Raw genomic sequence first — 14,721 nt, 5'->3', positions numbered from 1 at the left:
AATATATATATATAAAGCAAAAATGACACAACATTAAATATTATAGATAACTTCTCGTAACATCTCACTTCATGAAGTATCCATATCTTATCAGCCCTTCCCTAGACCTCTCGAAATTTTTAAGAAATGTACACTTCAAAACTCTAGCCATCATCATGTGTATGTTACATAGTGTAAATTTCTGCTGTAGTGTACTGACTTATCTATGCAGTTTTGAACAGTGTTACATTCAGAAATCAGAAATCAGAAACGTTTTATTGTCCTTCAACATTTACAACAAATGCAATAGACAAAAGTCAAGAAAATTCAGCTATTACATAAACAGCCTATTTTTAGGCAAAACAAAACAAGCCTAAAAACAAGTCAAAATAGGCTATACTAATACATATGCTTACAAATAAAAAATAATGTGGAAATGTGAGGACATTAAAAGTTAACTTCGTCAACCTTAAAATATTCTTCTAAGTCATAAAAAGGATGTAAAAGTAACCAATCCTGAGCTCTTTTTTTAAATGACTTAAGGTCCAATTCTTTGGCATTGATGCTAAGCTTATTAAATAATCTTAATGAAATAACATGGTAACTATTTTTACATTTACTTAACCTACAATAAGGCACGTCTAATAGGAACTGATTACAAGTGTTGTGTGAATGGATATTAAACCTATAAACATGGGAACTAGTATTTTTCTTAACCCTAAGTAAACACATAAATATGTACAGATTAATCACAGTCAATATTCTACTTCTTATGAACAATGGCTTGCAATGCTCTTCAATTGGAGCTTTGTTTATTATTCTAACTACCTTCTTTTGGAGTATTAACACTTCACTTATGTGACTACTGTTTCCCCAAAGAATCAAGCCGTAGCTAATTATGGATTGGAAAAATGCAAAGTAGGCTACCCTTATGTAGGTTTCAGGTACAACACCCATAAGATTTCTAAGCAAACAGATTACTCTGGACAATCTTGCACAAACCAAATCTATCTGAGGAGACCAGCTTAAACATTTATCAATTTTTATTCCTAAAACTGTAATTACATTTTCATTGTTTACATCTTGTGACTCTACTGGAATGTTTTTAAGACTACACAATAGATTTTGAGTTTTATTCTTATTAAGACAAAGGCTATTAGCATTAAACCACATATAAGCTGAATCAGTTGTGAGCTCAGTTACTGACATGAGATCATAAAAGTTGGGATGAACACTCAAAAAATTGGTGTCGTCCGCAAACATGATGGTAGAGGATCTTTTAATATTGGCTGGTAGGTCATTGATGACTGTGATAAAAAGAAGGGGGCCTATAATCGAGCCTTGTGGCACACCTGAGCTAACTTTCAAGCAGCTTGACATCTTGCCTCCTGCATCAACGAATTGAGTTCTCTCTCTCAGGTATGAATCAAAAAACTTAAGCTGTATACCGCGGATGCCATAGTACTCCAGCTTAGTGATGAGTATGTTGTGATCAATACAGTCAAATGCTTTACTCAGATCACAAGCTGTGATCCGAGCAAAGCTCGACTCCTCAAAAGCTCTCAAAATCTTAGAAACAAGGTGGTCCAGGGCATCCACGGTAGACAAACTTTTACGAAAACCAAATTGAAAATTTGAAAAAATTTTGTTTGTGTCAAAAAATGAACATACCTGAGGTTTGATGACAGCTTCAATGATCTTGCCAATTATAGGGACCAGAGAAATAGGACGATAGTTTTTAATCTGTGATTTTTCCCCTTTTTTGAAAATTGGGATGACTCGAGAAATTTTTTGGGAGGTTGGGAAAACACCTTCTTTCAGACATAGGTTGATACAAAAGACAAGGGGCATTACTATTTCAAAGATAATGTGTTTAACAATATTGCTTGTGAGACCATACACATCTTTGCTTTTTGAGGATTTCATTTTTGACACTGCACTGAGCACATCATCACATGACACTTCATTCCACTCAAGTTGGGTGCTGGGCCTCTTCACTTGCTGCAGGAAGTGATCCGCAGGCAGGGGACTCACAGGAATGCTGGCTCGAACATCGTTTACGGAGTCGATGAAGAATCTATTGAAGTCCTCGGCAGAATGGTTGTTGCTGACCTCCTTCTTCTCTCCAGAAACTCGCCTTACTATCGTCCACGCTGCTTGGCATTTGTTTGCTGATCGCTCAATGAAGTCAGCGTTTGCGGCTAATTTTGCTCTGTTCGCAACGTTTTTATAGAGGTTTCTAAGTTCTTTGTAGGCACTGTACGAGGCATCAGTTCTAAGGTTCATGTAGACAGTACGGTAAGCCATAACTGTTTCCTTAAGTTTCTTGAGGTCATCACTATACCAGGCCACTCCACTTTTAGGCCTATTGTCCTTACGTCCGGAAATCTTCTTTGCGGTTAGGTAACTAACAGGACAAGTTAAGTTGAAAATATCAATCAGCTTGTTAAAAAATAAATTGAAAGTCTCTTCAGCTGACTGATCGGCCGCACGGTTACTGTTCAGGATGTTAGGCCAGTTCACATTCCCCAGTTCAGCTTTAAAGTTGTTTAAGCACCTTGGGGAAAGACTGCGGTGCATAATTTCCTCAATATATGGTTTAGCAGCTTCTGATGCCGTTATTAGCCTCAACTCCAGGCCTTCGTGAACAGCTATGTCAGGGTGAACGATGTGTGTGGAGCAGGAGTTGATCGGGACATTTATAAACATATTGTCCAGACAAGCTTTTTTGCGAGTAGGCTTGTCATTTAAGTAAACACAATCAAATTGCCTGAGTAGGTTAAGTAATCTTCTAACACTAGGCTGATCTCGGGTAACATCAAATCTTGAGTTTACATCGCCACCAATAACAATATTCATCTTCAATTTACTCAGGTGGATCAGTAGTAGCTCCAGATTATTCAGAAATATAAGTTCATCCCCTGCAGGAGAGTGATATATACAAACAATTATGATTTTAGGATTATCTAAAACTATTCCCACACATTCAAAGCTTATTTCATGACAATAACATTCAATGTCCAACACTTGGAAGGTAGGCCTAGTAGGCTTGCTATTATTGGCGAATATTGCGACGCCACCTCTTATATGGGTTTTACGACAAAATATCGATGAAAGCTCATAACCCTCAACGATAACATAACCTGCCTCGTTTGGGTTCAACCAATGCTCGCTAAGGCAGAGAAAGTCATACTGATTACTCACAGCATGTAGGCCTAAGATGTTTTCCTTGGAATGTAACCCCTGCACATTAAGAAACAAGACATTAAGGTTATCATTTACTGGGTTTAGGCTATGTTTGCCCCAGTCTCGGCCGTGTGTTGAGAGTTTAAATTGCGCCTTGGTAGTTTGAATTCACTGATGAAAGTGTTTTCCGGCCAAAAGTCCTCACAAAAAATGCTATCCCATAGCGATTCTGGAACACCAACTTTGAAGGAGTTATAGGTTGGATACTTGGTATTCAGCTTTTCAACAACATAATCGCCACTTTTGAATGATGTAAGATGGTTTACGACATCGGCCTTTTCGACCGAAGGTTGAAGTCTCGAAACAAAAATAAATTTAGTCCTTTTCACTGCCTTCAGGTTAGAACTGTCATTACTGTTTGTCAACTTACCAGTGCCAGTTAATACTTTCCGGGTGGGCCTGCCATTTCCTTTAGGTTTAGTAGGCCTAACAGTTTCTTGATTCATTAGTTCTGGCCTCCCATTTTCTAGGTTAGGATTAGACCTATTTTGCACGGTAGTTCTCTTCTTGTGCCTAACTGTCCTCCATGGGTTTCTGATGGGGTTAGAAGCACTCACTTCGGGGAAAGAGTCACTGGATATTACGTTATTTCCATTCACAGACGTCTTCTCAATATTCCAAACACAGGGTAATGGTTCACGGTCAAAATCTGCTTTCTTGGGGTTATCAACCGGCGTCATCATAACATTTTTGGTAAAGGAACCATCTTCCCGATCTTGATTCGTCTGCTTGGAACTGGTTGAACGGGAGTTGTTCTGGAGAGATGGTTCTGTCGCAAGAGTCTTGGTAGGTTGGCAAGTATCACTCAAAACTTGATTTAATTTAGATCTAATAATTTCGCTCTCACTTTCTAGTCTAGTGAGCCCTTCAGACATAGACAAGTTACTTTTCCTTATCTCGTTCAGCTCCTTAATGATTTGAGTCAGATCCGAAGCGTTCTGTGGGCAGTTCTTAGACGACTCATCAGTTCCGAATCCCGAGTTGTTCACGGAGTTGTTCGCCAGTATGATCGCAACTCGTTCTGAACACGATTGGCAGTACCAATTTATTCCTTTCATTTGAAAAATGCACTTAAAATGATCGAAATTGGTTTTTGAAATGCTAGCACAGGCGATATGCCACCATTTTTTACACCACCCATAACACTTCACTGCGTTATGACGATTCTGGACTAGTTTATCGCACGAGCTACAAATACTTTCAGACTCACCACCCGCCATCTTGCAGACGAAAAAAACATTTAGTTTTATATTACAGTATATGTGCTGTAGTTACAGGGCTAAGTGAAACACCAGGCAGTGTGATTTGATGTTGTTTAAATGGGTAGCACTGGAACTAACTGATAGATTCCCTGAGATAAAAAGGTTTTCAAATGATGTCGAAAGAAGAATTGCCATTTATGTGTGAGGTATGTAGACCAGAAAATACACAAAGTTTTATCATCCAAGAGAAGCATGAGTTAGATATTCTTGCCACCATTAATACTTTTAGAAATGAAGTCATGAAGTCATTTATATCTTTACAAAAGCAAAACTCAGATATGTGGAATAATTGTCAAGATAAAATTACCAAGATTGAACGGACTATCACAGAATTAATCTCTATTCACTCTGAAGAAATAAAAACATTCCAAAACACCAAAAAAGAACTACTATACCTTAAAACATCTACTAAACAGATTCTACCGATACAGAAAGCAATCGCAGAACTGTATGAACTACAGTCTAATTTGGATCAAATGTACACCACCGAAGCGGGCAATATCAGTATGAACGATAAATTTATATCACCTGAAACAAGAAATGATGCAGTGATTCCCACAACCATATCCTCAGCTTCTAAAGCTTTGTTTACCTTACCAACTCTATCAAAGACAATAACCCCAAATGTAACATCAACCACTTCCTTAGCGCCAGAAGAGGCGGTAAATTTCAAAGACGTTTTTAATGATAACAAAATAAAATATGGACAGAGTCCTCCAAAGCTCAAAGAAGACAAAGAAAGCCCAGAGAGTATTCAAGAAACTAAACAAACTGAAAAAGCTGCTACTCATGTTAAAGATGCCAAACAGGAAGCACCTGGAAGGTTCATCTTGGAAGGTTTTAAATTTACATCAACTCCTAAATTATCAGAACCATCAAGTGAAAAGTTAAAACAGGTTGAGGGAACAAAAAAAGAACCACAGTCCAATCCAAGTTCTTTTTCAGGTTTTAGCTTTACACCACAAAAACTGGCAACAGGGTTTACATCATCGACATCTCTTTTTGCTGGACTCAACTATACTCAGAATAAGCACAATTTGTTTGAGAACCTAGACGAAGAGGACATTTATAATGATTCTGGCCTAATAATTACAAACGAAGTATCCAATAAGTCAATTTTAAAAGACACACCAAAAGATAATGCCATGACGCCGGACAGTGCCAAAACTTCTACAGGCGGAAAAAACTTTCTCTTTCAAGGCACAAGTATAACACCGAGCCAGCAAGCGACATTGTCAGCCCTGCTCACATCTCCCCAAACATCAGTTTTAGACATTGCCGCACAATCTAAAATTAACGAGAACAAAACACCACCACTTGAAACTGTAAAATCTAAAGGATTTGAAGGGGCTGGGACTCCAGTGTTAGGTGGCCAGAGTACAATCAACATATCCAGGAATTACAGAGAGCCAGCTGGAGAGTTTGTTCCTGTCATTCCCTTTCCTGAGCTGGTCGATGTGAAGACAGGAGAAGGAGGACAAGAAGTCTTGTTTGACGAGAGAGCCAAGCTGATGATATTTGACCTGAATGCCAAGGAGTGGAAGGAACGAGGTCTCGGACAGATGAAAATTTTAAAAGATCCTGTCAATGGAATTATCAGATTGTTGATGAGGAGAGAGAAAGTGCACAAAGTATGTTGTGATCACCGGATCATCCAGAGCCTGGAGTTAAAACCTTCGCTATCCTCTGAGAAAGCATGGACATGGCATGCTGTGGATTATGCAGAAGGAGCATCGAATGAACTTTTTGCTATACATTTTAGGACAGTTGAGTTGGTGAGTAGATTTTAAAATCTGAAATCTAGTATTAAATGTCTGCCATTGAAGTCTTTGTACAGATTTTAAATAATAACAATCACAGGATTTTCTTTAATTCTAATAATGGAAGAGACTAGTTTGAAAACAAATTTAATAATATTAATTTACTAACTTATTCCAAAATAGTTCCATAATAGAATGCATTTCTTTTTTGAGAGTTGTTAGCCTCCTGATTACGTTGAAATATTTATAATTCAATATAGCAATTTCAAAAAACCTAAACAAACTAAATGACGTCAAACTTTTCTATAACGCTAAACACAAGACGTCCTCTTCCAATATGCTTAATATTTCTTAGTAAAACATGGAAAATAAACCAATGTTATGCCACATTATTAACTTCTGATGTATTTCCACCTCTACCCACTTAGGTTTTTGTACAGTAAATAGCCTAAAGAAACTGAGATTATTATTCAAATGTGATAAATAATTTCATAATGGTGTGGCCTCTGGATCGTCTGAAGAACGAAGCAGCTGTAGTCACTACGAACTACATAGGATCGTTTTGGACAGAACAAGGTAATTTAAACCACTATACGTTGACTAATAATGACAATGTGTAATAACAATGTATCTTTTTTAACAGGCTAAGCAGTTTAAAGAGACTGTAGATGAAGTACAGAGACTGCTGTGGGAAGAAAGTGCATCACAAAGAAGCTGTCCGGATACATCACCTCAGTCAAGCAATGCCACAAATGTAACAAAACCTTCAGAAGCGGATACTTTGCCTAAACTGTCGGAGCTGTACAAACCCAAGTCTGGCAGTTGGGAGTGTGAGTGTAAAGCTTGCTACACAGTGTATGCAGCCAAGGACAGTCAGTGTGTGTGCTTTGACAGTCCCAAGGACAAACCCAAGTCTCCAGCACTACAAAAGACATCAGGGACAGCAGCATTACTAGCAGAAATGTTCAAACCCAAGGCCGGCTTGTGGGAGTGTGGGGGATGTCTAGTTAGGAATGAAGCTGACAAAACTGTCTGTCCGGTGTGTTCCACTCCCAAACCTGGACATGAAGCGGACGTCAAGGAGCCAGCAAAGTCGGGACAAACATTGTTCAGTTTTGGCATCAAACCTGAAGACAACAAAACCAGCTTAACTTTTGGTTTGCCAAGGGAGAGTTCTAAGAGCTCATTTTCATTTGGATTCAAACCTGCTGAAGAATCTACTCAATCGTTCAGTTTTGGCATGAAACCTGAAGAGAACAAAACCGGCTTAACTTTTGGTTTGCCAAGGGAGAGTTCTAAGAGCTCATTTTCATTTGGTGTCAAACCTGCTGAAGAATCTACTCAATCGTCCAGTTTTGGCATCAAACCTGAAGAGAACAAAACCGGCTTAATTTTTGGTTTGCCAAGGGAGAGTTCTAAGAGCTCATTTTCATTCGGTGTCAAACCTGCTGAAGAATTTACTCAATCGTCCAGTTTTGGCATCAAACCTGAAGAGAACAAAACCGGCTTAATTTTTGGTTTGCCAAGGGAGAGTTCTAAGAGCTCATTTTCTTTTGGTGTCAAACCTGCTGAAGAATCTACTCAATCGTCCAGTTTTGGCATCAAACCTGAAGAGAACAAAACCGGCTTAACTTTTGGTTTGCCAAGGGAGAGTTCTAAGAGCTCATTTTCATTCGGTGTCATACCTGCTGAAGAATCTACTCAATCGTCCAGTTTTGGCATCAAACCTGAAGAAAACAAAACCGGCTTAATTTTTGGTTTGCCAAGGGAGAGTTCTAATAGCTCATTTTCATTTGGTGTTGTAAATCCCTAAAAACCATCTAAACCTTTTACATTTTCCCTCGAATCCGATGTTGTTGCGTCTTTGACCGATTCCACTACCCCTACGTCTGAAGTTAAAGAACCGACCCCCTTCAAATTGAACTGAAACAACTCCATCCAAAACATTCGAGTTTGGTGACTTAAATTCTCTTACAGGTAAAACTCTTCTGCATAGTTGCTGAGGTTATTTTGTGTGCTCATTTTTTTCTTATATTTTTTGTAAAGCCATTTTGTGAACCTTAACTTTCAATTTACTTTTTCCTAACCAAGGACTATACATTTTTGTCTTTCTGTTATATTAGTCTTTTTACGTGTTTTACACGGTGCCTATAGAGAAATGCAGGGCAGAATATACATTTGATTGAAGTATGACCCACTGATTTTTGTAACTGTCTAAGTAAAACAGAAGCAGTGCTGTTTGGAGGGGCTTGGAAGTAAGAGTTCAGCTTCAGCGGGGTGAAGACGTGCAAGTCACCTGGTTTTCAGAGTGGTAGACAGTCGCCTTCTTCTTGAAAGAGCCTATCATATTTTCCTCATAGGCTTACCTAATCTATGTAACTTTAATCAATAGCAATGCAGTTATCTTATTGCATTAAGATTAAATAAAAAATAACATGCTCCTTTATTTAGAGGTATAGCGAGAAGCACACATAAGATGTATGTGTTATTAAATGAATTTTTAACAGGTATCGGTATCGAGTGCAGAATCGAGAATCGAAACCAAAGTTGTAGAATCGGAATCGACTAATTCAGGAATCGGCCCATCACTAGTAAAATTGTAACTCCTGAACTGTGGTTGCAGATTACTTATGAGGAGAGAACCAATCTTGAAGATAAGTCTGAACCACTACCTGAAAGTAGAGATGGTGTTTACTCTCAAGGACGACCGTTCGTGGCTTTGGAGTGCTCAGGACTTTGCCGACGGTCAACTGAGCATTGAACAGCTCTGTCTTAGACTCAAGACCCCAGAGATCGCTTCAGAGTTTAAAGCCGCTATAGAATAAAAAATAACATGCTCCTTTATTTAGAGGACAAGCACAAGTATTTTGTTTATTAATTTTTTTCTTCTGTTGGGATTGTTATGGTAATTTTTTGGAGTGTGAACAAATAGATTGGACTCAGCGAGTAAATATGTAATCTAGAATAAATCCTTTTTTTATTAAATATTTTGGATTATTAAATAATGGAAATCAAATTTATGCATACTGTACCACTTAACGTTTTAGGATGCCTGGATTAGGTTAATTGTAGTAAGATTCTTAGAGTTGTTTGAAAACTTGATGGGAATTAATTTTATTCATCTCTAATTTCGTCGTGAAGGTTCGCCTACATTTCTGCTTTCGGTTTTATCAGCTTTCTGACCATTAGTTTGAAGCAAATTTAAGTTGGGTCACTTTATTTCTTTGAATAGTAGATCTTTCTTTGATTTGACGCATTCCTTTAAACCAACGGATTTTCTCCACAAGGGAATTGTGAAAAGTGGCGTGATATCAACCATTTCAGGTACTCCATATTTTATGTAGACCACAAACCACAAACTCTGGGTTACCAACTGGACAGCCATAATCTGCTTTGAATATGGCAGCAACACCATTGGAAGCTGGTTAATTGTAACTTTTGTTGACTTATTGTCTGTCAGTCATATCACATGCACATACATTACGTGTAACAAAAACAAACATCCTGCATTTTTATTTTTCCTGGAAAATTCACAACACTATAAAATGCACCAATAATTCCCGGAATTCCCGTTGCGTGGACACCCTGAGTGACATCAGTTCTCCCTCCCCCCCCTCACACATGGCAAGACACAGCAGCACTCACAGATTCAAGCCCAATGTTTTCACGGCTTGATGAAAGTTTTGCGTAACATATTAATTCTGTGGTTGAAGTCCACCCCTTTCCAAAACCACATCCCAACAAGCCACAATGCTTTGCCTAGAAAAATACAGTGTAACTGCTGTTTTTGTAAAAAACTACATGGGAACAAAACCATTATGCCACTAACTAAGTTCTATCGACTCACCGATGACGAGGCAGTTGTTCTCGTTGAACTGTAAATACTGCTCTAGAACAGACTGGGGAAGTCCCCACACTTTGGGCAGTAGTGACTTGGGGAACTGAGGCAATGGGCCTGTAAACAGTTTTACACATCCAGTGAATTATTCGTTAAATGTAAGAGTGTTTCGGTTATACTACTAATTTTGAAGATTAAAAAATTTTTAGAATGTATATCTCAGAATATTAGTTGTTGTAAATATTGATAAACACACAGAAGTTTGTCTTAAGAATGTGACATAGAGTAAAAGGGCCTAAATTTTTAGGATTTTTCAGGATAGCATTTTGCAAATTTTATATATTACAGCATAGCGTGCTACAGAGTTTTTTTCCTTGTTGTAGTAAATTATTATTGGACAACTATAATTTTTTGTAAAACATTTCTAAATGATAGTTATATTTATTAAAGTAGGAAATTGACTTTACCTACTCATCCAGAGTTTATATGTTTTATCAATATTTAAAAAATGTGTTTAAGCTGTGCTAGTGTTTTTCTGTCGAATCTTGTACCAATAATGATGATTCCAGTATCAAGTACTATGTGAAGTTTCTGCAAATTTTAAAAAATGTTGCACAAAAACTAATTATTATATGTTATAAAATACTTAAATTCTTAAGCAACCTGGAAACAAAATGGGTTTTCAATCAACAACAAACAACAAACAGTTGATTAAAACATTTACCTCTGATACTGGCAAAACAATCTTACCAAATAATAACAGTTCAGGTTGGAATTTAGTTTTCAATGAGCCATACATGTACATAATTACAAATAATATATATTTTACAGCTAATAAAATCAACACTTGTTCGTCTGAGGATTTCGTAACAAGGTATTTCTAGCTAGACCTGGCAAATGAGAGCACTGTAATTCACTTACGTTCTTTGACGGGGACCAGAGGAATGTAGTGGTTTCGGGCCGGGCTGCTCCAGGCTAGACACAGCGGGGGGTTCAGCCTGCCTGCTTTGTTGCAACACCTTTCTGGGGGAAACAACCCCGGTAGGAACACAGCTGAAACACATCCAAACTTTTATAGTCGCTTGAGAGAAGATTATTTAGCTTGGGAACACAGTGAATAAGGGATGAATACACAACTAACCTAAGAGCTCCAGGCAATTGATAGCACTAACAAGTTTAATGTCCAGTAAGTTGGATATTATTTAACTCCTTGGCGGAGGGCTTTTTGATTAGGAATTGCCTTTTGACTTTTTACTGTATATTCTTTAAGAATTTCCCTTACAGGGGTGAAATATAAAGCTAATTTTGGAGCAGTGTGTCTTTTCATGGATAAGTTTGTTATAAATCAATTTCTTCCTTCTTACCATAAGAGTACGGTAAACACATTTTGGACATGTGACGTACGATATTTTTGCTATAACTTACTAAACTATCTTAACATTTAAAAAAACTTTACAAATTGGTTATATATTCCCATCGACTAAAGGACTTAACAATGACTCACCACTCATGACTAAGAGAGGTTACGTTTTCTTTTATTGATTTGTCGGTCGACTTGCTGCCAATTATAATCAGCTGGTGTCTGGTAAAAATCCATTACAGTACAGTAGCAAGTTATAAAATCACATTTGATTAAGTAGGCAGCAAAAAGCTGTTTCCCGGACTAACTTCATGCATGGAATGTCTATTAAAACATTTTGGACGAGTTACGTTCGATAGTTTACGCCATACTACTAAATCTGTACAAATCCTTATATATTACCACCAACTAAAGGACTAAAAATCACTAGTCATAACCTCTAAGAGAGGTTATGTTTTTGTTTATAACCACTCAATGCCACCCAAATACAGTATAATCAGCTGATTGGTGTCCGGTAAAACTGAACTCATTACAGTACAGTAGTACGCAATGAAACCCCATTTGATTAAGTAGGCAGCAAACAGCTGTTTTCTGGACTAAATCCTTGCGTGGGAAGTTCGTCAAAATAGTGTAGTGTGGCATTAAGTAATTTATGTCAATACATAATATTCTCTAACTGCTACTTATACACAGAAAAAAGAATAATGCTATTCAATGCCTACGTGTAACTGTGAAACCATAACATCCTACTGTGTAGTAGGTAGCCCCTATCAAACTGGGGTGGATGATTCAACACTGGAACTCCGTTTTCCTTTAATCATTGGAATGATTCTTGTTTAAGAACTGATGACAGTCTAGCTATCTTCCATTCTACACTTATTCTCTTCATTCAATACGGACAAAGGATTGACAAGGTTGAATATAGATAAGGATTTGGAATTTAACCTAATTTCGTATTCGTTTTAAGTACAATAGAAACTAAATGTACAAATTGACTTGTTGAGAGAAACTCAATCCGCAGAACTATAAATGTTTTAGGCAACATCTAGACTAGAGGGTTTCTATTGCATTAATGACTAAAACCCGAAACTGAGCAAGTTCCCTTTACTAGAAGTCTGCAGGTCTTCAATATTTCTGAACGGGTCAAGCCAACAGTTGGTTTGTGTTTGGGCCAGACATAGTCCCGAGCTCAGGTCGGGTAATTTATGTTGGAGGTAATGTTCACACCTTTTTCCGCAATCACGAGAAAATTTTAAAATTTAGCAGTGACTCATAAAGACATTCTTGAATTCACCGTGACAGCGGGAAGGTTCACAATTTAACCGCTATTGCAGAGATTATTTACAATATTGTGTAAACCGAAGTCTAACACAACAATTAATATTTTTGGCCCATGGACCCTTCCTCTCCACCATGAATAGTTTGCACATACCGGCATAGTCGGCAGAAGTGTTCATGCCGGCCACTGAGTCCAGCAGCAGGATGGGTCGCCGCAGTACATTTGCCAGCCCGAACACATGGATGGGTCTTAGACCCACGATACCATCAGGTGGGACAAAGTCTGGGTCACACTCCGCAATGATACACGGCCACTCCGACCCGTTGATAAAGTCTCCTAGGAGTTCCTGTACAAGTTGAGAAATTAAAAAACTTGTATACACTTTATTATGAAGCATAAATGGTGAAAATATTATACTTGGAATTTAAATGTTTGCATCAAATTTCTTAAAATGCGGATCGGCTTTACCTGAGTTATTGTGCTAACGTACATTTATATAGCCTGTATTTAAATGATTATTCGACTGTAGGCATTTAAAAGAATCAGCCCTGCTTCTGGGTCTTATTATTTATGGTAATAGCTTATTCCCTTCTCAAATATTTGGTAATAGCTTATCTCCTTCACAAATATTGGCCATATGGTAAATGTGCTAATTAAAGACTGAGCCACTTGACCCTGTGGAAAAGGGACGGAACAATTTTACTCCTAATGATTAGTAAAATTGTTCGAGGGAAGTGTTGGTTACGTATGTTTCTACCTTGAACCTAACAAAAGATAAATTCTTTTCTCATGATTATGGGAAGGTACCTATAAATGAATTGCAAGACAGTATTTAAATAAATGAAAAGAAAATGGATTGAGTTAATTGTACCTAGCTAACCTAATAATGAAGTGAAATTGAGTTAGTTAAATTTAACTCTAGCATTATTAAGTTTACAGCTTGCTAATTTCTCTACATTTTAGTGATTGGAGGTGACAAACAAGTGCTTTGGCTGTTTATTTATGAATTTAAAGCAATGAATAGAAATGCTATATAGGCTAATTTAGACTTTATTTAAGCTTTAAATTTAATTTTGTTTAGGCCTACTTTACTTTTTTAATGAGGTTGGCGGCCTCTTTTAACCTTGCATTTGCCCGTCCACATAGACTATGGACCTGTGCATGGAACGTATCCAGCAAAGGAAAGGGGTGAGCCGGTACTGTACACGCTGACTTGGGCTTGGAGTCCATGACCGTGACGCGACCGACTCACCACATTACCTGAATCAATTAACGTCACAGACTCACAAACAATTTAATATCAGCCCAATAGCAAGGAGGTCTGGAGATCATAAAACCCCATTGTTCATTGACAATCTTTGGAAAATAAGTGCTAAACGTTGAGTTTTTAATGTATTGTTTACTAGACGTTACACACTAAATAGTGTAGTACCATTTTTCATATTTTCCTACAAAAATGACTAATGCTCATACAACAGATAACTTTTGAACTTCACTGGCTCCTTGAGGGGGTTAGAGGGCACGGTCCCTTTATGCCCCCTCATGGCACCTACGCCCAGCATATTTAGGAGTGGGTCCATCTCAGTTATCCGGTTACTAAGTAAACTTAATTTGGAATAAAAACTGCATTAAAACTGAAATGATCAAAATTAGCCTAATTAAAATTTGTCTGAAGTAAAAAAACTGAAAATAGTAAACTGGACTATTCCAAGATCTGCATTTAGTTTTAGCATGCATTCATATTAGCTGTGAACAATCATCCTAAACTCAGTACACTTGCTGATTGTATTCTCACACAATAGAATCAAATGACCGAACCTTGTAAGTATCCAAATGATCCTTGAAGTGAATTTGGAGGTCAACGCGCAGCGGGTGCCAGAACATTTCTCGGCCAACCAACGCTCTGGAAACTGCATGTACCAGGCAATGGCCATCGCCATCTACGTGCAGCGGAACTAGGGTCTCTCTGCACAAGTAAAATTAGTATTAATTTAACT

General features: G+C 37.7%; 1 protein-coding gene across 1 annotated transcript in view; it reads right to left on the bottom strand.

Moving 5' to 3' along the window:
• Nucleotides 1-14,721, bottom strand: part of LOC128993809 (deubiquitinating protein VCPIP1-like) — a 31,583-nt gene that overhangs the window by 12,669 nt on the left and 4,193 nt on the right. The window contains exons 3-6 of the mRNA XM_054417824.1: nt 14,543-14,690; nt 12,878-13,070; nt 11,007-11,138; nt 10,095-10,202 (exon numbers count right to left, since the gene is read on the bottom strand). Of these exons, the coding sequence (XP_054273799.1) occupies nt 10,095-10,202; nt 11,007-11,138; nt 12,878-13,070; nt 14,543-14,690 (581 nt within the window). The remainder of the gene's footprint in view (nt 1-10,094; nt 10,203-11,006; nt 11,139-12,877; nt 13,071-14,542; nt 14,691-14,721) is intronic.

The sequence above is a fragment of the Macrosteles quadrilineatus genome, unplaced genomic scaffold, assembly GCF_028750875.1.
Source record: "Macrosteles quadrilineatus isolate MER2022 unplaced genomic scaffold, UCM_ALF_1.0 Scaffold_5__1_contigs__length_97177068, whole genome shotgun sequence".
NCBI classification, from domain to species: Eukaryota; Metazoa; Arthropoda; class Insecta; order Hemiptera; family Cicadellidae; genus Macrosteles; species Macrosteles quadrilineatus.
Note: the sequence above shows the minus strand (reverse complement) of the source record. Positions and strands in the feature narration are given on the sequence as shown.